General features: G+C 40.3%; 2 protein-coding genes across 6 annotated transcripts in view; both read right to left on the reverse strand.

Moving 5' to 3' along the window:
* The window catches only part of fgd4a (FYVE, RhoGEF and PH domain containing 4a), a 45,878-nt gene extending 40,996 nt beyond the window's left edge, over nt 1–4,882 (reverse strand). For 2 of the 3 annotated variants that reach the window (XM_081715252.1, XM_026999610.3), the window contains exons 1-2: nt 4,658–4,882; nt 4,412–4,545 (exon numbers count right to left, since the gene is read on the reverse strand). In XM_081715252.1, the coding sequence (XP_081571378.1) occupies nt 4,412–4,545; nt 4,658–4,716 (193 nt within the window). In that variant the 5' untranslated portion in view covers nt 4,717–4,882. The remainder of the gene's footprint in view (nt 1–4,411; nt 4,546–4,657) is intronic. The other variant, XM_081715251.1, reaches the window with a different exon arrangement.
* A 445-nt stretch (nt 4,883–5,327) lies between these two features.
* The window catches only part of bicd1a (bicaudal D homolog 1a), a 35,995-nt gene continuing 17,453 nt past the window's right edge, over nt 5,328–23,869 (reverse strand). Inside the window, exons 3-9 of one of the 3 annotated variants that reach the window (XM_026999598.3) lie at nt 17,980–18,132; nt 17,297–17,773; nt 13,830–14,942; nt 13,462–13,613; nt 12,495–12,705; nt 7,702–7,787; nt 5,328–7,265 (exon numbers count right to left, since the gene is read on the reverse strand). In XM_026999598.3, the coding sequence (XP_026855399.2) occupies nt 7,154–7,265; nt 7,702–7,787; nt 12,495–12,705; nt 13,462–13,613; nt 13,830–14,942; nt 17,297–17,773; nt 17,980–18,132 (2,304 nt within the window). In that variant the 3' untranslated portion in view covers nt 5,328–7,153. Of the gene's footprint in view, nt 7,266–7,701; nt 7,788–11,718; nt 12,706–13,461; nt 13,614–13,829; nt 14,943–17,296; nt 17,774–17,979; nt 18,133–23,869 lie in introns of those variants that run through there. The other 2 variants (XM_026999599.3, XM_026999597.3) reach the window with 2 other exon arrangements.

The raw sequence follows: 23,869 nt of genomic DNA on the forward strand, positions 1-23,869 counted from the left end.
TTAAAAATCCATATTGGTTGACCACTGATTATGTACTGCAGGTATTTTCACATAAATATGTACACTACAGATAGAATCAATCTGTAAGCAAAAATATTAGTATGTAATCATTAGCAAAAAGGAGCAGCAGCAGATCAAGGATCCAGCTGCAGACCTGCACAAATCGCAGAGCCCGTCCTGACCTGGACCTGAGCAGCAACAGGTGCGCTGGAGCAGAAAAATACAGAATGAGGCCTTTGCTTTTGTGGCAAATTCTGTCTACCTGAAATCAATTTAACAAAGCCTAAAAAGGCTATTTTAATGAGAAATGACAGGTTTCGACCTAAAATATTGTATGTAGAAAACTGCTTCTTAGGCCTAGCTACTAAGGAAAAGTGATATTTCTCCAACCCAAAGGCCTCATTTGACCACAACACATTCGACGCCAACAAATTATATCCTATAATTTATTATGTTTAATGTATTATGTTTATATGTGCTGCTTACTATTAATTGAGTATCCTCCCTTAATAAATGAAAAGTAAACAGTGCTTATTACAGGACTCAGAAACAGAGACAGGAAGTGAGTGTGACAGTTGCTGAGCAGAGGAAGAGAACATGTTTGGTTGGAGCACAAAGCACTGATTGTCTGCATGAAGAAAGGACTTTAAAGTCATTGGTCAGTGGCTTCTACATATGGACAAATACAAAACAGTTCTACAGCCATTTGCTGCCACGTATATATCATTAAATGAAAATCTAACCCAAGAATTTAGCTGCTGTGTATGTGTTATTTTAAAAAAATGTACTGTAAAAAAAATTGTTTGTTTGTGTGCATGTTTGTGTGTGTTTGCAATGGTTGATATCAATCGCCATTGAATGTGTGTGTGCTTGGTAAGGGAAGGAAATGTGGATCAGGTTCACCCTTCCTACAGTACACACTCCACTCCCTCTTTGATTACATTATTTACTACAAGCCAGGGCTTGTCTTCACCAGCCAATCACAGTCTCTGCTTCATATCTCAGCCTGGAAACATCAAACAACCACTCAGCAGCTCAGAGAGCAAATTAACCTTGCCCTTATATAGTCATTCAGTTTTTGCAGTACTCAGACAGTTCTGGGTTTTCCAAATTCCAGTACATTATGAGAACCAATCTACAACATGGAAATAAATTAAAAATGTATTATGAATAAAAATCTAAAGGGGCACACACACACACACACACACACACACACACACACACACAAAGAGACTCTTAGGCATTCCAGTAGCCCACTTTTCATCAGACTGCCACAGACACAGACCTTGCTGACCTGGGCAATATCTGAACCGGTGTGAGTCAGTGGTGTAAGAAAAATCATCACTTTACGTGGTAAAGGTTAAGACCGGAAACCAAATTAGAAAAAATGTAGACTACTCAATACTACGTTGTGGTAGTTTGTTTTTATCTTCTATTGATGAGTGGAGATCAACCTGGATTCATAATGTTTTAGGAGCACTCAGAGTGACATCCAAGATGTGGTCTAACAAACATGGCTAATCACCCAGGCTATATAGTCTGAAATATGCTAACGGAGTGGTTTCAAAATGCAGATGTACTTGTTTGGGAGTGATTCAGGATGGGGTTCAGAATGTGGAGATACTTGTTTACAGCAGTAAAATACAAGACAGAGTTCAAATCAAGATGGAATGGCTTTGTATTTATTATCTCCTGCTCTCAGTCAGGAGACAGACAAAGGAAAGCTCTTTACTATAGTATCAGTGCTCGAGGGTGACATCCCACCTCTAAATAAGTCACATTATTGTAGCTGTGTTTTTAGTTTTAGCACAAAGATACAAGCTTGAAGATAATTTACAAATATCTAAACCTGGGGGAAAACTGTATATCCAAAGAAAAGAAAAATAAATACATTTATTAACTGATAACAACAGCAACAACAACAACAACATCATGAGACTTATATACCACCTATAAAGTCACTTTACAAAAAACCTCTAACAAGAAGTAAAAGTTAAAAGTTAATAAAATACGTTTTATTGGTAGAAAGTGTGTGGCAAGAACAAATAGATGTATGCAAGGAGTTCCAGAGGGTACAAACCACCAATAGTGGACAGTCTGTACCTAGTGACAACTAGAAAAACAGAATCAGATGACCTTAGTTTGCAAAATGGGATATATGGAAGTAGTAGTTCAGAAAAACAGGTGGGTGCAGGGCCATGCAGGGCTTTCAGGGTTAACAACAGCATATTATCGTGCACTTACTCTGAACCATTGTAACTGGTAAAGAATGAGAGTAATACTGGAAAATTTCTTAGTAGGTATTTGGACTCTGGCTGCAGATGGACTGGCTGGAGTATCAAGTAAATGGCTTAAATGATGGGCTTGGTAACAATAATCAGAAATTCATTTTTATTGGCATTTAATTCTAGAACGTTAGTGCTCAACCAGTGCTGAATACAGGTGTGTGGGAGGTACAAATGATTCAATGGGATTAATGTAAAGATATATTTAAATATCATCATCAAATCAGTAAAAGTTTTACAAGAGCCAGGACTCTCTTGTAAAATAGATTTTTAATCTGATTGAGAATTTATCCTGGTTAAAAAGATTAATAAAAATTGCAGGTTGTGATGATGACAGATAATGTTTCTAATGGACAGGATGTAAGTGATGAATAATAAAGTGCCAAGAACAGATCCTTGGTAGTGGTGTTAAATTTGTGTCTCCAAATAGATACAAATTTAAATTTATCTGTTAAACTGATAAATATGTTGACCTATATCAGGATAACTCAATACCAGTAAGGCCAATAGTGGAAAGTGGAGAAACGGAATGTTATGACTAACCGTGTTGGAGGCCAAAAAGGAAAAGAACAGATGCAGAACCAGAATCAGAGGAGAGAAAAAGACCATTTAGAACCTAGGCAAGAGCTGCCTAAATGTTTGCAGTCTTTCGGCTGGGTGGCAACAACGCTCTCAAGAACCTCAGACACAAAGGACAGGTTAGAAATGGGTCTAAAATTTCCAGAACTGAACTGTCAAGGCCTGGTTTCTTGACTGGGTGACATTAGCTATTTTCAAAGCACAAGGTGTCATGACTAGATGTAAGTTAAAGGTTAATGTGAGATAGGAGTCAAAATAACAGGGAGACTGCAGAGTTTTAATAGTGAGGCGGCAGCAGGGTCAAGTTGACAAAGGTTTAGATTTGGAAATTCTAAAGTTGTAGTCAGGCTTAATGGGACAGAGCTTGGAAAGGCTAATGCTACAAGAGGGAGGCGTCTTTGGAAAATCATGATATAGTACTATATGATAGAGATTTTATAGTAGTGATTTTAAAAAGAGTAAAGCAATACATTTTTTTCAGGTGAGTTTGAGGGTGCTTTAGTGGGAGAATGAAGAACAATATACAACAATGTCAACACACAAACTCTTACCCAGACGAACACACTTTAAAGCACAGTAACAGCACATGAAGCAGCACACTATCCTTGGAGTCACAAGCTTGACAAAATTTTAGCTTCAACATTCAAAAGCAGTCGCACACACACACACACACACACACACACACACACACACACACACACACACACACACACACACACACACACACACAAACCAAACAAACAAAAAAAAACATTTTCAATCTTTGACATTACAGGCAGCGAATCATGAGTTTTCTCTGCCCCGTAACCTTGGAATGTCAATAAAGCAAATGGCTGAAATCATTAAACATTATCCCCTATGTTTGTAAAATGAGTAGGCAAAAATACCAGTTCAGTTTCCACATTCACAGTGGAATCTTTCTCACGCATCACGGGAACATCTCAGTCCTCCCTCAAGTCCCGTGTTTACACATGCTAGCCTTAAATGCCATGCAGATTTCAGTGTTGTAGGAGGTTAGAGCAGCAGTGTGCGTGTTTGTCAAATTATTACGCTTTATTAACAAACTGATCTAGCCCACTACTAAATAGTAAATAAACAAATACTACATTAAGGCTACGGAAATGTGCAAACAGTTTAGCGGCAGGAATTAGCGGCTTTACTAAAACATGACCAGTCGGGACTTGTCTCCACAGTTGCATGTACAAAAAAACCCCATTCCTTTAGTCCGTGTTATGGAAATCAACTGAAAATCCCTGTCAATGTTCCATGCTTTCACAATTCACAAGGATGTAGATAATCAGGCCAAGTGTCTTGTAAAGTCGAAGTCAAACTCTGACATATCTGGATTTAGAACAAGCATAGATTTAGAAGTAGAAAATGTTTGTGGCTCGCCAACGGTAAAAAGCGTGAAATCATCGAACCACAAAACTCTGAATTTCTGTATTGTTAATGTTAATATTCAAGCATTCAAAATGACACGTAACCCTAAACCTACAACCTGGATGCCACCTGCCCGGTCCAGGAACTACCGAACCTACCAAACTCACCTTTATCACCTGTACATTCTTCATGGTGCTCATCGGATCCTCCGCAAGTCTTCGCTTTCCTCCTGAAGGCAGCCCGCCTAAAGTCGCCCATGTCTTGTTTCGATATATCCAGCATTGAAAAAAGCTGTTCACTGCTGTAAAAAAAAAAAAAGAAGAAAGAAACTGACTGCATACATAAATAAGACAATCGGGAGATTTCTTGAAGCAACTTCAATGTTTGCGTTGTGCAAAACAGACTTTACTTACACTTGGTTCGTTAATCCTGCACTTTCACGTTGGTAAAGAAAGTTCGACGCTTCAGCCATTTCCCAGAGCTGTCAGACGTTTTCCGATTATCGCAGCGATCACCTTGACTGCTCAACGTACCACCCTGTAATACACTCTGGGCTACTTACCTGTTTCTGACGCAGCAGTGCGGTACAAATATCCCGTTTCTTTTTGTTAGGGCGCAGCCAGAAAACAGTACAAATGGTTTCCCTTAACAATGTATAATAATATTTGCATATTCGATTCACATTGGGGTGATACGGAAATGCAAACTCAGGGTTTGTCAAGTAGACTATAACGGACGTCATAGGCGAAGTCTGAAGGATATCTTATTGGAACAATAAACACAGTGTAATTTAACATAAGAAGCTTCCTTCATCACCCAGGTCACTGTGAAAGTTGCACTGTGATTGCAGCTCCACTGCAACTCCATTGTTACTCTATTTAATACTGCACTGTATAAAATAATCCACTGCAACATTTTCTGCAGTAGTTCACACTTTACTAGGGTTGAGCCAGGCTGGCCTTTTTTTTGCCTTTAACATGTTCCTTTAGATCTCATATGTAGGGGCTTCTCCTCTGAATAGTGCAAGCATTTACTAAAGCACTTCTCACACAGGCTGTCGGCTCACCATTGACAACAGCCAGATTTGAATCTTAATATCGTATTTTATTCCATGAACAGAGATAAGTCATAACAATTGAACTCATACACACACAAAATAAAAAAAAAATGTCCTGCTGTCACAGCTATGTTTTCACCAGAAACAAGAAGGCTGATTGTCCTGTTTAGTGCATATCACTTGAGTTACCTTCAGATGTAAATCAACCAACCACAATATTTCAAGTTGAAGCCAATCATCTTATAGAGAATGATTAACAACCTTCCATGTAAACTAAGAGATGTGATACCTTACACATTAGGAAGACATGTGAATAGGGCCATTGATCCTATAACCTCTTTTTTGAGTGTCAGTAGAGCATTAGAAAATTCAATATTATTCCACTTCATCAACAGCTACTTATGAACTGAGGAAGTGGCAGTCAATCAAAAGTTTAACAGTTGACTAACTGTGGGGCCATTTATTACTATTATTAGCATTTTGTAAGGGAGTATTGAAAATAGTTCTGCTGGTATGTTTAACAATGCAACACGGCCAAATGAACAGACTATTATTGTAGTACACAGATTATGTTTGTGCTTATGTCATGAGGGTATATAGAGGAGAGTGAGCACAAGACAGACAGACTGGGGAGTTCAGGACGCCCATAATAACATCGTAACCTTTTTGGTGTGAACATGATGCAAAAGCTTTGAAAGTCTGCACTAGCCTTTTGGGGTGCCATCAGGACTTGCAGATGTAAAAGCAGTCTTTGTGTCCCAGTAATCCAGCACAGGGCCATCAGGGCCTGCTCTGGCTCACCATCTTAATCAGCCCATCATCTATTTCAGTGTTATAGTAGCAGTCAAACTCCACACCCACAAATCCACTATTTCAGCAGTGAAAAGAGAACATGTATAAAATATAAACTTTTTAAAGGATGTGTTGCAAAATTAAAATAAAAACAATCTGTAAATAGCCACAACAGATTGAATTAAATTTGACAATATTAACACCGTAATGGAAACACCACCTTGGGAAGATTCATAATTAAGTCAAAATTAATTGTCACTCAAGCACTGCAGAGTAAAATATATAGGGTTGTGTCCATACATGCTGAAAACTACATTTATTACACTCTGGAATTACTTGGAGCTTTTTGTTTGGCTCATTGTCTAAAAGTCAAACCAGTTTCTTATGCATAATTTACGACCATTACATGATCATTACCTGACCGTTGCATGGACATTACATGACCATTAAATGGCCAGTTAGGACACACTCTGAACACTTTCTGGAACACACTCCTCCTTTGCTACAATCCAGTCTCAATGCAAATTTTAGAAATTAAAATCACATGAAATCTCAGGCAAATCAAATTAAAGCACTTAATCAAACAATATTTTAATTATTGAGATGAAGTTCTTAAAAAGGCAAATTTAACATCCACAGCAAAGCTGCACGTGTTTCAAAAGAAAAATAAAACCAAACAAGCAAAGCTTTTGTGCAAGAATTTTCAAGTAAATAGAAAACAATAAACAAATAACTAGACTGATAAATAAATTGTTAAATAGGCCATAGTCAATAATATTTATATAACACTTTTCATTGAGAGATTTTTTTTTTTTTTTTTCAAGGAGAATAAAAAAGTGCATCCTAGTTCAGGCCCTCCAGTGTGAGTTTAAAAGAGGGAGGGTCCTTCTGAGGTCACAGAAAGAGGAGCACCTGATTGGATGGGTGTTTCTTTGAAAGCTTTGTCCCCTGGTTTTTTTTTATTCTTGTCAAAGTATGATGGACAAAAAGGAGTGATAGGAGGAGAGAGGCCTTTGGCGGGTGGGGCTAATGCCTGGGTAGATGAGACTGTAGGGAGGGGCTAATGGCTTTGAAGATGAGATTGATGTGCCAAACAGTTGAAAGGGTCACAGGAGAGCCTGGAGCTGAGCTCTGGTAGCTGGTCCTCTCGAAGAGTGATCACAGTGTTTGGACTGCAATATTGGAAGGGAAAGCAAGAAAGATTTATTGTAGAAGTGAATCCTCCAATTTACTTACCCGGTAAAATTAGTTTAGAAGAAAAATGTCCAAAATCAGTGATATATCAACCACAAGACAAGTTAGTTTTGTTAGTACTCTGAAGCTGTTGTTTATTAAACAAGGCTCTTAGGCTGCATTAATACTCTTGATCCATGACAAACCAAAAATACATTTAATGACCCAGAAGAAAGCACCTATCAGCGCTGAAGGAAATGACTTTGGGAGCAGGCGGGGTTAAAAACAGTCTTGTTTGCATGTGGGCTGTGGGCAATTGTCTGCAGTATGTACTGTACTGCTTGCCAAGGTGAGTTAGTTAAGAGAGTTGGCTAAGTGAGTTAGTTAAGAGTGAGTTAGCTAAGAGAGAGAAAGTTCTTCTGTAGGGAAGATTACCTGCGAACTGGAGATGCTTTCCCACGTTTCACTTGTGGGGAGAGTGGCGGTACTGATGCAGCAGACTGCTGACAATCTACAAGAGACTGATAAATTAGACAAGATATACAGAGGGGTGACAGTCAGAGTTAGTAACACACACATGCACACTAGGGCATACACACTAGGAATGCCTGATCTGACAGAAAATGGAGAAACTCATGGATTTGTAAGAGAAAAACTTTCACCGACAGAGCACATGAACAAGTGCAAAATTTGGTTTCTTAAACCCACAATCACACAGTCAGCGAATGTTTGTGCCGTACTGTGGATTATTAGAATCTGAATGATGGGTACAACTCAAATAAAACTGGAGGATGAATAACAGAGAGGAACAGTGAGCCAGAAGATGTGGAGTTTTGGGTTTAGCAGATCAGAAAGAGCTGAAAGATCAGAGATTCAGGTCTGAATCTCAGTTGTTGAAAAGCTACATTCCTCAACATTAATGACAATATATTCTGTGTTAAGTAGCCCACATAAAAAATAAATCATTGATGGTAGTGAAGGTACATAAGGGTAAACAGAAGCACAAAACAAAGAAACACAACAAAGCTGGACATGGTTAGTGGGGATAGTACACCAAACAGTAAAAAATAACCTATATAGTCAATGCATAATATTCAAGAATAAATCAAGAGTCAAGAAAAATTTTAATAAACATTACAATAAGAATATACTTTTAAAGTATCATCAAAATTCTGTTGCACTAATTGAACTTTGGAAAACAGGACCCAGGACTGAACTACGCTCACTATCCTTCTGTGTCTGGCTGCTTTTTTTTTTTTTTTTTTGTCTTGTCTCCTAAGAGGATGACTTAGAGGAACACTTTGAGGATTGGGTCTCAGAAGAGGTACAGCGTTGCACACATTTATCCGACCTGTCCTCAAAATATTACAAGAATAATTAAATCAGCATCAATTCTTGGACAGAGATAGGACAAACCTTGGGTGAAGGTAGTACAGAGCGTGAGACTTTCTTCTTCATCGCTCATCGCATACATACTTCATCGCATACATTCTGCTTTGGATTCTTTCCACTTATGCACGCATTCACATTACGTTAGAGTATTTGGCTGACATCTATGTGAACGTCTGTGTATGACACCTGCCCATTTGCACATGTTCACAGAAACACAGACGCAGGTTTTCACAGAAGTAGATAAACCAGCCTTTAGCTGGTTCAGTAAGTGGGTCGAGCGAGCAGGTACAGTAAATGGGTCATAGTGAGGTGAAGAGATGAGACATTGAGTGTTTGTTTTCTTAATGTTGATATTCTTCCTTCCCAGAATTCTCAAGGTGGTAATACATGATTTAGCTGCTTATGGAGAAGCATGTTTAAACAAGTCTGAGAGCAGCATGAACTTGCCATTACATAGTGACTGCTCTATGGTTTAAAGGGATCAAATTATGAAAAACCACGTTTCAGTCCTTGTGCACATGAATGAAAAAAACCCAGTCAGTTTTTTTTTTTTTTTTTTGTGGGCTCACTAACTAAGAAAACATGGGTTAAAACAAGCTGTTCAGATTTGGCTCCTCTTCCTACCTCAGACAGTGGCTCAGGTGAATTATACTTCCCCCCATCCAAGTATCTCCATCCATGGCTTGAGAACTAGCTACCTTTGCAAAGGTGCGTAATTCTTTTCTCCCAAGTGCTGGACCTGCTAGCATTATGTGGAAAGACCATTGCTACATGAAACCCCAGTGTCAGAGGATAGAGGTGCTGAGTGGATGAAAGTATTTGTGATGGCAACATCCCAGGTACAGTCTGCAAAAACCTGTATGGCAATGAAAAGTTTTCTAAAAGAGGTCAAAACCGCAGACAAGGGAAAGTAAAAAAAAAAACTAAATGGATGTAGATCCACATGTGGATGTGGATCCACAATAACGTTAATGCTATTAGTTTGTTAGTTGAATGCTTGTAAGATGATCTTTATCTTATCAACATGTTAATAAAATGAGAGTAAAATGAATGAATGGATGTAATCTCTCCAGATTGTTACTTGCTGCTGATTCTATAGATTCACAAGTTTATGACTTGCCATGAATCACTGAGGCCATTTCACCCTGTCCCCTGTCCCCACTCTGTTCCTGTCCCTGTGCCACCCCTCTGCCACATGTAGCGGGGCTGCAGTAAAAGTTACGGTTGTGTTCCACTCATGTAATCAGGGTTTAGCAACATTAGCATCTTAGGCTTAAGCTCAGTGGTTAAGGTACTTGAATTGTAATCGAACGATTACTGGTTCAAGCCCCACCACCACCAAGTTGCTGCTGTTGGGCCCCCGAGCAAGGCCCTTAATTTCTCAATATGTGTTCAGTCATAATTGTAAGTTGTTTTGGATAAAAGTGTCAGCTAAATGCCATAAATTTATTGAAATGTCCATCTGTAATTTTGCAAATGGTCAAGCTTTGCAGTATGTAGGTATGTATGTTAGTGTGTGTGTGTGTGTGTGTGTGTTGTAACTAGAATGAGACCTGACACCTGAGACCAGAGCAAACTGGAACCCCCCCGCCCCCACAAGTCACGTGGGGGGGGGGGGGGGGTTTCACTCATGTTTGTAGCCACACCCCCGTGAAGGCACGCACCTGTACGGGGTTAAGTATTAGTGTGTCTCTATCTATTTAAACCCCCATCAGCGCGTGCCTCACCGTTGGTTATTGTTTGTTTGTTAGCGTCTCAAGTGTAATGTTAAGATCCATGTTTGTCTAGCCTGTGTTAATGTTAAAGTCTTAATCGTTAGTGTTAAGTGTGTCTATATTGTTAATGTTGTGTGAGTGCCACCATAGTCTTTTATGTTATATGTCATTAAATGTTTCACACATCGAGAGAGTCTGTGCATCCTGCTCCACGCCCTGCGGCACCTCAGGCAACGTTACACCAGGGAACTGTGTTAACTTGTGCAAAGTATGTATATCACCTTTAACATGTCTGAGGTAACCATCTACATTTGTGTACTTTACTGGTAGATGTGATCCTAATGTGAAAATAGAACTTGGCAACCAGGAGTGTATCAGACTGGTTTCCACACAAACTAGAACACAATAGGGCCCATTATTCACACAAGCCAAACACATAATACAGCAGCACCCTCACCTGGCCAAGTAAAATATAATAATATGTCATTTGAAGAACAGACTAGTTTCAAACATGCCTAAAGAGTAAGTTAATCAAGTGCACCCTCCAGAAACACACTTGGTAATGCACAGAGAACCCTGGCCACACTACTGCCACAAACACCCCCTCAGTTTCCCTCTCTGCACAATCTGTCTGAAGTCATAGCTGTTCAGATTTTAAAAGGTTAATTCAGAGTTAATCCAGAACTTCCGAGGGATATCACTGACCAGAACTCTCCTCAAATGCTTTTTGGTCTGAGGTACCTTATACTTCATGATAAATGAGGTATCCAATATGAGAGGTATCCATATTTCACAGTCTTCTAGCCTACAACATAAAGCCAGTGCATCCCTGAGTTTGCACACTGCACTTGCTGCATTCCCATATGCTCCACCAATAAGCAGCACAGATCTCTCTGTCTGTAATCAGAATGATATGCAATACCTTGGAAATCTTCAGAGATGTATGTGTTTAAACTTAAGGCTTAAAAACTGTAACTTGCACATTTTGATGTCAAGTGTGGGCATTGAGATGTGGTAATTGTTGATGAACACAGGTGCATTTCATATGTTATAGAAAGTGCTCTGGGAAAAGCCAAATGGCATAAAGCAAAGCAGCTAATGGAACTTGTGTTGGATTAAGCCTGAGCATTGATTGTGATTGTGGCCGGAAGGGGCATCAGCATTACACAGTTTGGTCGCTGTACTAATTCAAGCTAACAACAGTACGCCACCAATGTTCTTGTTTGTGTTGCACTTTGCCTAATAATTTTGTACTTTCAGACATTTGAGATAAGTATACATAAGAAATAATGATTTCATCAGCATTTAAGCTGATCAAACAAATTATGAAACTACTGGCAACGCATTATCAAAACATAAATTTTATTTCTTTCAGAAACAAAACAAGCCTCATGAAAATAGTTCCTTTTAATTTTTTTATTTGCATAATTTCATAATGAACTTTCAGCATGATCTGAATGCCAATTTTAAATCAATAGCGGAAACAAATTCACTTATAATACATACTGACGTCCAACTGAAAGACAAAGTGCAGACTCAAAAAACAGATCAGCAATGTTGCTCAAGTCTTTGTGAGTGCATCCCTGAGTATGGCTTCACAGGCAGAATACAGTCAGATAAACTTGGTGGAAACCAGTCTGTCCTCCAGTGCATTATGTACTCAGTCTCAGGCATAAGAGATTGGGAAAGCGCTTACTGTTGCGGATGTGGAGTTGTAGACTCAGCCATCGCATAGCATGTCCGAAATCTCACTGAGTGTGCTGATGGTTGTTGAGTACTCACAAGAGGTGACCGATAAAGAGATGTATACACAGATACTGGTGAACGACCACCAGGTGAACTTGGGGTGTTGTTAATAGAGTCTCGGCTGTGAGCATTATGACAAAACTCGACACACAGTGCCTTTGGGTTTAAAGCTAATGTCTGGGGACACATTTTCCACTGGGACTCGCCCACAAATAATGGATGAGCTGAAGAAGTCCAGGAAGATGCCAGGGGTGTGACGGCCAAGGATGCTGGGCTGCGGGCAGTGCTGGTCGTACGGTTGTGGAGGAGGAAAGGTGGCGTGCACAGCAGTTCGGGGGGATTAACGGGTGCAGTGGGTGTAGTTTGGACACTTACTTTGGGAGGGCTGCTCTTTGTCTTGGCCACCTTTCCCCCTCGGCCACGGTGGGACTGCTCATGGTCGAACTCCAGGTCTTCTAGGCGCTGGGTGAGGGCCAGCTTCTGCTGAATAGCCATGCGCAGTAGAGAGTTCAGTGTCTTCTTCTCATCCTCAGCTGCCGCCAGCTGCCGCTGCATCTCGTCCAGTTGAGTAACATACTCATCACACCTGCAGACAGGAAGAGACAACAGTCAAATAATCATCCATGCCAAAAAATGTATTGCTTTTGGGGGACATTACCGGGTCCTTCTAACAAATTAAATGATTAGGTGTACACTAATGACTTTACATTAATATTAGGCAGACAACATTAATACTAGGTAGGTGACAGATGCTTTCACATTAATATTAGATAACACTAATGATTTTACATTAACATTAAGTTTTACAGTAATCATTTCACATTAATATTAAGTGTAACAGTAATCATTTTACATTAATATTAGGTAAATAAAACTAATATTAGGTAAGTAATATTACATTAATATTAGATAGATAACATGATTATTACATTACATTACATTAACTAATCCTTTTTCATTAATAGATATAATCTCTAACATTAGGCTATATATATATATATATATATAACGTTACACCTGAGGCCTGCTGTTTCAGCTCTACTTTTACTGTTAGTTAGCCACACAGTGTTTACATCAGTGCCTTTTTTTTTTGTTGCCATCTTGACACTGTACTTTTGTTTCTGACTGAATGGAGAATAAAGACTCTCCATAACTCGCTTTGGCATCTCTCTACCTCTCTGCCAGCATCACAATGTGTTTATTAAAAATTAATAAACATACGTGGTTTGCATAAGAAGGCCGGTGTGACTGGGGAGCACATAATACTACAACTTGATTTTGGACAAATCAAATCTGCTTTGGAGAGCAATTCTAATCTGGATATAATCTAATCTGAGAGAACCTGGTGGCGAACATAGCCCTGAGGGAAGAGAAGGTGGCTGCATCCTCCTTCAGTGCCTTCAGCTCGTTCCTTAGCTTCATCATCGTCTCAGTCACCATTGACTTTTCATTCTCGTACTTGCTCTTCAGGTTGGCCAGCGCCACCTCTGCAGTCTGGGGAGAAACCAGGAAAAAAATATCACCCAGGATTATGTAGAGGCTTACCATGACTATGTTTTTAGTTATAAATAGAGGTCAATCACGTGAATGTTTATGAGTATCATATTATCTCAATACTTCCCTAAGACCCTTTCAGCTGTCTTATGAGAGTCTGTATATATTTGCACTAGTTCCTTGAAAACACAGTGAGTGGACAGTTGCTGTTTCTACCTGTTTGTTGGCTTTAAGGACAAGGCGCAGAGTGGCGATTTGCTCTCTCTTGGTGCTGAGAAGGGCCTTGAGCTTGAGGATCTCTTCCATACAGGCCTCTTTGTCCTTGTCGAAGATGGGCGCCAGTTCCCGAGCAGCAGCCCTCTGCCTCGATAGCTGCAGAGAGCGGTCCACAGCCTTCTGCAGGTGCTTGATCTGGTCTCGGATGATGGCGTTCAGGTTGTAGATGTTCATGGGCTCCTTGCGAAGGTCCCCACTTGCTTCTGGGGCAGATGAAGTTGAGGTGTTGTTCACTGGGGAACCAAACGGGGTTCTGTTGGGGCTCTGCTGGCTGGGTGAATCCCCTCTTCCACCATCCCCCAGGGGCTCCTTTAAGGCCGAGTCATGGGGAGCCCTAGAGGAGTCGGAGGAGCTAGCAGCTGCAAGGCGGCGGGCAAGGCGGGGTGACAGCAATGCTCGTGGGTCATCGCTGCCCTTCAGACTGCCACTGCGCGTGACACGACTCTGGCGGTAATAGTCCAGCATGACGCGGTTGGGTGTCTCGTTGTTGCATAAGCAGACGTGGTGATACAGCTGGGCCAGTTCTTCACTGAAAGTAACTAGCTCATCCTGAGCAGTGTTCAGCATGCCCTGGCTCTCATAGGCAATGGCCAAGGCGCTCTTTAACTCTGCCTCCAAGCTGCTGATTTGCTCCCGGTTCTCCTGGCCCTCCTTCTCCAGAGATGCCACTTGTTCGTCAAGCAGCTGCAGCTTCCCCTCACTGCGACTGCAGTCCTCTGACTGACTCTCCACACACTGGTTATACTTCTCCTTCAGAGCCTTCAGCTCAGCTTTCAGGTCAATGACTTCTGTTACGGCTACCTTATACTTACACTCCAGTATCTCAAAGCCGTTTATACCTATCTCGTACTCTCGGCAGCCATTTGAAGTGTCCCCTTTCTCTGTTTCTTTGGCATCCAACTCCTTGTCGCTACAGAGACGCTTCATAGTATTGACGCGCTCCGTGAGGCGGTTGACGTGACTGTGCTGCTCAGTCAGGGCTCCCTGCGTGTGCTGGAGCTGTGTCTGGGACTCCTGCAGGTTGGTCAGTAAGGCTGCTTTTTCTTGCTCCACCTAGTGGTTGGGAGAATATATAGCAGGTAAGATAAAAAGAGCTCTTCAGGCTACATTTCATAATGGAAATTACTGAGTAACTTCAGAAACAGAGTTCCTTTGTGGTGTAACAACACTAAATATTGCTGAAAGCTAAAACAGATATAGACTGCTCATATTAGATGACAAACGTATATGTAACACAATTTTACTTGATATAAATCATAGACCAAACAATGTATAAACATAGCGAACATGATCATAGTGAAATATGTCCTCAGCTTTCTGACACCATAATTCACAGACTGTGACTTCTGTAATTGAACTCAAGTGCTGCTTAACAGCTTTTTGATCAGCAATTGTATTAATCAGGCTTCTCCCATATTTAGATAGTGTTGAGTTCGAGATGTGATGCTAACTCTATCAATCCCTCATTGGAGGAGACCCAGAACAACAACAACAAAAAAAAAAAAAACCCCAAAAAACAAATTAGCATTAAATAAAGTCCTGAAAAGAGAGATTTCTATTGGTTATTAACACCTTCCAGGCAGGTTACGAGATCATCAGGGCATGTGTATGTGTGAAGGGTCTGTCTACTATTAATATTTAATACATGACTAGATTAACATATAAACCATATAAAAGCCATAGAACATAACATAATATTTTACAAATTTACTGGATTTGATGGTTCTTAACTATTTGGAATGTCAATATTTATTATAGTTTATATATTTTATTCTAGTCTAATAATAGATTAACCTTTCAAAACATTTACTGTAATTTTAATAATGGATACTGTAAACAAATCTTCTTCATGTGTGTTGATCACACCCCAGCCTCTGTACTCTGCAGACTGCAGTGCCCAGATGCAACCTGCTGCTCCCCTGCAGTACAGCTACTCTATGTGTCTGCATTGTCACTAGCAGTTTCTATTCCTGTCTCTCACTGAACAAACACACACACACGGCTCTGCTGTCCACCAAAATTGTGAAACCGCATATGATAATAACATTAATTATTTTAACAAGGTCTTCACTGACAAACAGATTTCCTTCACAAAAGTGAACACAGATAGTACTCTAAACAAACTGCTGGAAACTAGAAATATGGGTTGTTGAATTGTAACTTGTTGCTATAATCGAAAGTTCTAAAGGTATATGTATAAGAGAAGCACACACAGATATACTGCTATGATTCAAACTATGCATCACTATGCTGAATCATACTCCAGAGGACACCAGTATGCTGAGTCACACTCAAGATGACATCAGTCAACAGTTCTAAAATGACTTTTGGATTGAGTATATATCTTTAAAATTATACTGCAGTGTTATTTTATCGCTACTTCCTGGAAGTCATGAATACTGGTAGAAAGCGTTTTTTTTGGTTTTTTTTCTCCTAGTAATATGCCTCTCCATAGCAAAGGCAGGCTGAATCATATCAGACACTTGCTGAATAATGGGCCAGGGCTGCTGAGATCAGATAAGCCTAAGTGGTCGAGTAGTAGTCAGACAAGATCTCGTAACAGAGTTCAGACGAGAAGTAAGCTGTCAGGGAGTTTAATATCTTAAATGTGGATGGGAATATGGACCTATTAGAGTGGCAGTGAACTGAGTTTGAAATTTCACCAATTCAGTGCCTTGTTAAGGTGAAATTTAATGCAGAGACAGTGAATGGAACAGTATGAAAGACAAAAAAATAAATATTTGAAGTGGTGTCAGCTGATTTTGTGTTTTAAACACACCTCTCACAGAACGAATTGTCCAGAAACAGCAATTTCAAAAACATAATATGGACATTGTTTTAATAACACTGACAATGTTTTAATACTAATTGCAAAGTTTTAATAAATCTACTTGCTAATGTACACAAGTTAGTGAGAGTGCAATAATAATTAGAATAAGTCATAGGAAGAATTCATAGGGAAATCCTGTGGGTGTAACCTTGTCTGTAGTAGAATAACGCTACAATCTGCTCGCAATATTTCCTCAGTGTGTCTCCGGATGTGTTGTTAATACAAGATCACATCTGACTCTGTAAGACTAGTGGAGCTGCAATTAGAAGCAGGCCTTTTTCTACTGAAAAGCTCATCAGTCAGCTGCTGCCAGTAACTGCCTGAAAATACACTTTATGTATAAATAGTAAATTTTCTCTCTGTATTTAATCTATTGATTTGTCTTGAACTAATTTGATGAAAAGATGGTAGCACTAAGTGGATTAAGGCATTAAAAGGCAATAAAAAAAAAAAATCCTAAATAAGCAAGTGACTCTTTTTATTATGTTTGGTTTCACAATGATCAGGAAAAAGAAGAAAAAATAATCAGGAAAGTGTAGGAATTGCAGGAATTGGGATCTTTTTACTTGTAACTGACCTGTAAGAGTTGCTGTTTCAGTTTCTGGATCTCAGACAGGTTGAGTTCGCTGAACAGATCAGATACAGGGTGCAGCACTTCTCCCATCCGCCCAGTGGGCCGGTGAAAGTCACCGGTTACCTTTGGCCCAAGGCCATTACACCCATTACCCCTGTTACTGTCCTCATTTTTGGGGCTAGGGGTAGAGATGGAGGTACTGTTAGTGGCAGCCTCCTCCACAAGCCTAAATCCCTCCACAGCGGAGATGGCTAAGTGGGTGGTGGCCCCATACACACTGTCACTCAGGCTGAGGTGCTGGGCCAGCTCCTTCCTCAAGATGTTCTTCTGCTCCCTCTCACTCTTCAGAGAGTCCAGGGCCTCCTCTAATTGGCCCTCAGCGATGTCTTTCAAACGCAGCGCGTCCTCCAATTGACTGTTCAGTAGTACTGTCTCCTCCTCCAATACTTTGATTTCATGTTTAAGACCCTCATACTCAACCTTTGGACAGAAAAAGAAAGAAAGACACCAGGATTGTGTGTGTATGCATCTATTAATATGAATACTGATTTTTGTACAAGTACAATGAAATTCAATCTGCTGCTCCCCTGCCAAAACATTATATACAAAAATTTAAAAGAGATGGAAGCAGATCCAGAAGTAATGTTTGTGTATGCTTGTGTTTGTGTATGTGGGTGTCTGTTCACCTGGTTCTGTTTGAGCGTGGAGACCAGTTTCTGTAGGGTGATGTTCTCCTCCTCCAACTCAGTGTAGTCCTGCAGTAGTCGTGTCTCCCTGAACTTATACTCCCGCACCTCCTCCTTCAACCTACTCCTCTGCAGCTCCAGCATCTCATTACTCTGCAATGGCAAAAGATGGAAGAACATATATATATATTTATATATATATATATATATATATATATATATATATATATATATATATAGAGAGAGAGAGAGAGAGAGAGAGAGAGAGAGAGAGAGAGATTTTTGAGATTTCATGATAAAATGTATGAATCAATTATGATATACAAACACAAAACATTCAAACACACCTTACAATTTCAAAAAAGGGAAAAGAAAATTTAACTCAAAAATCAGCAAAAGTCACTTCCTCATCTTTCACAGAGCACAAAATATCATTGTAACCCCAAATATTTTCAAAGGTATTCAGGTCATTCATAGCAGAATAAGAAATCTAACACTATATGACTCTCCACCAATATTTGAAACATATTTACAACACTGCTGTCAGGCTGACCCTCAGTCAAACACTTCCTACTGATCCACACTGCCATCTTAGATTGCCCTAAAATGGAATTCAAAAGTTGACATTCCATAAAATGGAATTCAAAAGTGTAATTATACCCACAACTGATGTAAAAACAACACTAAACTGATCAAAAATAACGATTAAGAGGCTAAATGTCACGGAACGCTCGCCTCCCGCGAGTTATGTGGTTTGGCCAGCCACGTGCAGTAGGAGGACTTTTGTTTGTAACCACACCTGCACACACCTGCACCTCGTTTTGTCTGTGTGTATTTAAACTCACGTCAGGGTGTGCGGCGTCGTTGGTCATTGTGGATGTAATGTCTGAATGTAACGTGTTTATGTTAGATGTAGCCTTGTGTATCGTGTTTGTTTAACGTCAATCGTTTCTTGTTCATGTTTATCGTTTGTAATACATGTGAGTGCTGCTGTCGTTTATGTTATTAAATGTTCGTCCCTGTCGAGGAAGTCTGTGTGTCCTGCCTCGCGCCCTGCGGCATTCGGGCTGACACGCGTTACACTAAACAAAGATGTCAACCTAGAACATTACATAAAACGGTGAAAAACGGCATGCCACATGTTTCCCTCATGCCACAGTACGAACACTCTGGACTCACAGCTGAGTTTAAAATTGAAACAAAAGCATTAACCACCACTAAAATTCTTCACTGTAATTCACCGTAAGGCCTCGTTAAAAGTGGTTTATAGAGCGCTCTCCAGGCTGGATTGAACCCTTCCCCCAGAGCCAGTTTTTTGGGCCAAGGGCTATTGATCCTGCCATTTAGTTTTTATTTATTTAATACTTTAACTTGCTCTATAGAGGATCTTCCCAGACACATCCTCCAAAGCCATGTTCTCAAAACCTGATAGCTGCAACAAATGGCTCTCACAATCCCCTAGGTTAGGTGATAGTGACAACATGGGGAATACGTTGTTGCCACCACCAACACTAGTACTGCTGTAAATAGGATTAGATTTGAACAGATCATGCTCCTCCTCTGTTAATGCAAATCTCAATTTACCTAAAAGTTGTGAGACGGAATCCAAATACTTCACATTCAAGCGGGCAGCTACTCTGTCCACATTAACCAGCTCAGGACCTACTAGGGTTATCAAATCCCCAAGAGTCTAAAGTCCAGTGCTGCACAGAATTCTATCCACTGAAGTGGCCAGCCCACTAGTAATGTCCAGACAAGCTTCTCCAAACAAAGGTTCTTTCAGGAACCAACACTTAGAAGCTGTACTTTCCCACTGCTCAATCTTGAACAAATTAAGAACTTTAAAAAGTCTTTTAAAAAGGCAGCTATTATAAGTGCAATCTTTTCGTGTCCATTCGGAACAAAGATAGGTCCAAGTACCAGTCCCCATTTCTACGAAGCACCACATAGGCCAAAGGTCTCCACACCAGGTTTGCTGACCCAGTGAGAAGTCTGCAAAAACTGAAGACGAAGGTTGCAACCCTGCTGGCAAGGTGTACAAGCCCCTGTCCACCATCTTCTTTAGATAGGAACAACAAATGCTGAGGGATTCAAATTAGCTTGTCCAAAAAAAAGGCCAAAAGCACCGCCTGGAGGAGGGTCTAATCACTCTAACCTATGGCACAAAGAAGAGGCCATCAAGTTGTCACAAATCAGAACCCGTCCTTTATGTGACAGCTGAGGCCATATCCAGTTCCATCTGTCAAGTCAACCTTTAACTTTCTCTAAGTTTTTTTCTTTTCGGTTTGTCTGTCTCCCAGAAGAACTCCCAAATATTTATCCCATACCTCACCCAATTCAACCCCTGTGGTAAACATGGTGTCCCATCTGGCCAGTGTCCAACCAGCAAGGCCTCACTTTTGTTCCAGTTCACTTTAGCTAAGGAAATTTTACCATACTGTTCCACTGTCCTAGGTATCTTATCAACATCAGCTTGGATTTTAAGTATCACAATAACATCATCACCATAGGCAGACAATAAAATTTGTGAGTTAAGATCAGATTGTGATAAAGCAAAACCAGATATAACTCTCCTTAACCTATGTAAGAAGGGTTCCAAACCTAAAACATATTACATTCCAGATAGGGTACAGCCCTGCCTTATCCCCCTCTGAAACCTGAAAGGAGTAACCTTCAGCATACTTTCAGCATCACAATACAGGACCCTAATCTTGGCTATGAAGCCAGGGCTGAAGCTAAAGGCTGCAAGAGCCTTCCACATATGTTCATGTTCAACCCTGTTGAAAGCCTTTTCTTGGTCCAAAGAAATCAGAACAGTATCCAGACCCAGAGTGAGACAGACAGACAGACAGACAGAGAGAGAGAGAGAGAGAGAGAGAGAGAGAGACAGACCAGTCCTGTAACCGGACTACACGGTGTAGCTATATAGGTATGCTATATAGCAAGGCTACATAGCAGAGCTACAATGCAAGACTACAGAGTACAGAGCTGAGCTACATAGCAAGGCTACAAAGCAGGGTTACATAGTGGGACTACATAGAAAAGTAAAGCTTTATAAAAAGGCTGCCCAGCAGAGTACCGAGCAAAGTTATATACCTGAGCTATATAGCAAGGTCTGTTAACAGGGCTACATAGCAGAGCTACATAGAAGGGCTACATAACAGAGCTAAACAGGGGTACATAGCATGGCTACATAATAGGGCTATGTAGCAAGTATACACAGCAGGGTTATAGAGCAGGGTTATATAGCAGAGCTACACATCATGACTAGGAAAGCATTGCTACATAGCAGGGTTGCCCAGCAGGGCTACATAGTAGAACTACATAGAAAAGATGCACAGTACGACTACATAGCAAGGCTGCACAGCAGAGCTATATAGCAAAGCTACATGGGGCTACATAGCAGAGCTACACAGTAGGACCACACAGCAAAGCTACAATACAGGGATTCAAAGCAGAGATGTATAGCAGTGCTACACAGCAGAGCTTTAGATGCCTCCTGAAGACTGACAGCCTCCAACAGCTATATGATACTCACACAGGGGCAACAGCATGACACTACCTTAACTAAGCTGAATGTTTTCAAGTTTGTGCTTTTAACATTGTAGGTCTCATGTGCAAGACCCATCAAAGCATATCTGATGTATGACCGTGTGGCTCTTTTTTGTCTAAATAAGGAAGAGGGAGTGATTTCCCAAGCTCAATACACTGAATCCTGGTACACCCAGAGATATTATTATTAATATTATTAATAATATTATTAGTTTTAAGACTGAATGTCCCCTAAGACAGATTTTTCAGCTCCCTGTCCTTGTCCAGGCACACACCTATTTTTCATCCCCCTGGAGTGAACTGGTAGTTACTTTGAATTGATCAATGTTATTTTAGCATGTGACTGGGTCACATACATGTCAAAGCAAATATAACATAGTATTTCATTGGTTTAACATGTTGCCTTGGAGCTCACCTACCAGTTATCTTCAGAAAGTGCATACTCCAAAAGCTTGTCAGTGAAGATGTTTGCAACATTTCTGGTATTTGAAAATAGCAAAAAGAAAAATGACTTCTGTTCTCAGTGACTCACACATTTGAAGAGTAGGAAAGATGAATTATGTGCCTTCTGTACTCTAAGGCAGACTTAAATATTGCACACAGTAGTGGCTGAATTTCACGACTACTGAGACGGACGTGTTTAAAGTGGCCTCCAGAGATAGAGAACACTGAAACTGTAAGCTTTTATATCAACTGATGTACCTCCATTTGTGAGTGTAGTTATACAGTTTGAGTTTTACCAAAAGCTAGCATTATACAGTTATATATTTGGTTACCAAACCAAAAGCCACTGATATCCGCAACAAAATCAGAGGACCAAAATAAGGTGGTGATAAGATGCAGTACAGAGCAGCTAGGTATGCCAAGTCTAAAAGGTCATATTTAAGGAAAATTAACGCCCAGTACCAGTGCCATGATAACTGTAGCATTTGACAGGGAATATAGATTGTCACCATCTCCAGATGTAACATATCTACTATTATGGGCATGGACAGCACCCTCCCAGACAGAATGGATTCTTTCTATGCACATTTTGACATTATGAGTAGTGACACAGTCACTAAACCTCCAGGTAGGCCTGATGAATCTAGCTTTCATGTAGCATCTTTTGACATTTATCAGGCTCTGCAGAAAGTAAATCCTCAGAAGACAGCAGGACCAGATGGTGTTCTATCAAAAGTACTGAAAACATGTGCTTCACAGTTGGCAGGAATGTGCACAGATATATTCAACAGCTCACTCACCCATGAGGTCATTCCATGCTGTTTGATACACTCCACTATTATTCCTGTCTCAAAAAAGCAAGAATGGCCTGCCTTAATGATTACTGGCCAGTAGCATTAATGGGGGTAGCCAGGACATGCATGGAAAAACTAAAGCTTGAACACATTTATAACATCACTGAGCAGTCCATTGACCCTCTGAAGTTCACCTATCACCCTAACAGGTCTGGCGACAATGCAGTAGTGACTACTCTCTGTTCTGGCCTTGAGAACCTGGACAAGGAGAATACATATGTGCAGGTGCCTTTCCTGTAATACAGCTCAGCCTTCAATACAGCTAGGCGCCCCAAACTGGTTAAGAAACTAGCTGACCTCCTACCTGTAACTGATCTTGGACTAACTAACAGATCTGAGGTGGTGAGAGTTGAGAGTCTGATCAATTAACAATCAGCACTGGTAATCTTCATGGTTGCTGTCTGATCCTCAAACTGTTTTCATTCCACACAAATAAGTATAAATCTCTTCACAATAATAACCTGGTCATAAAATGTGTGGATGACACCACTACTCCGGATTTCAGCCACAATAATTAAGCCTTCACATTGAGAACTGGAAAGTAACTTGATAGCATATGGAGAGGAGAATGACTTTGTTTTGAAAATGCACTAAAACAAAAGCACTGATCCTGGGTTTCAGGAAGAAATTGCCTCTAGTGCAGCTTATTTTCATCAGTGGTATGAAAGTGGAGCATTTGAAATAGTACAAGTTCCTAGGTATACACATTTCAAACTTGTTACACTGCTTTGCAAATTGCCACAATTCCCCTCCCCTGGTTTCGTGGTTCCGATGGTGATGTTCTTCTGATGGCCTTTGTTTCTGTTTGGTTCAGTTCCTGGTTCTGTTTTCATCATCATCATGTGTTGCCCCACCTTGACTGTGTACAGCCGATTCTCAGTTGTTATTCTCCTTAAACTCTGTGTTTTGTTAGCTTCCTGGATGGTTATTGTAGAATGTTACACGTCTGTTTCTACTCTGTCTCATGTTTGTGTTTTTGCGTTAACTTTGTCTCTTTGTGGCTATGTTTGGTTATGTTTCACCTTCTGGTTTGTTTTTCT

The sequence above is a fragment of the Electrophorus electricus genome, chromosome 6 (genome assembly GCF_041902795.1).
Source record: "Electrophorus electricus isolate QZ-2024a chromosome 6, ASM4190279v1, whole genome shotgun sequence".
NCBI lineage: Eukaryota > Metazoa > Chordata > Actinopteri > Gymnotiformes > Gymnotidae > Electrophorus > Electrophorus electricus.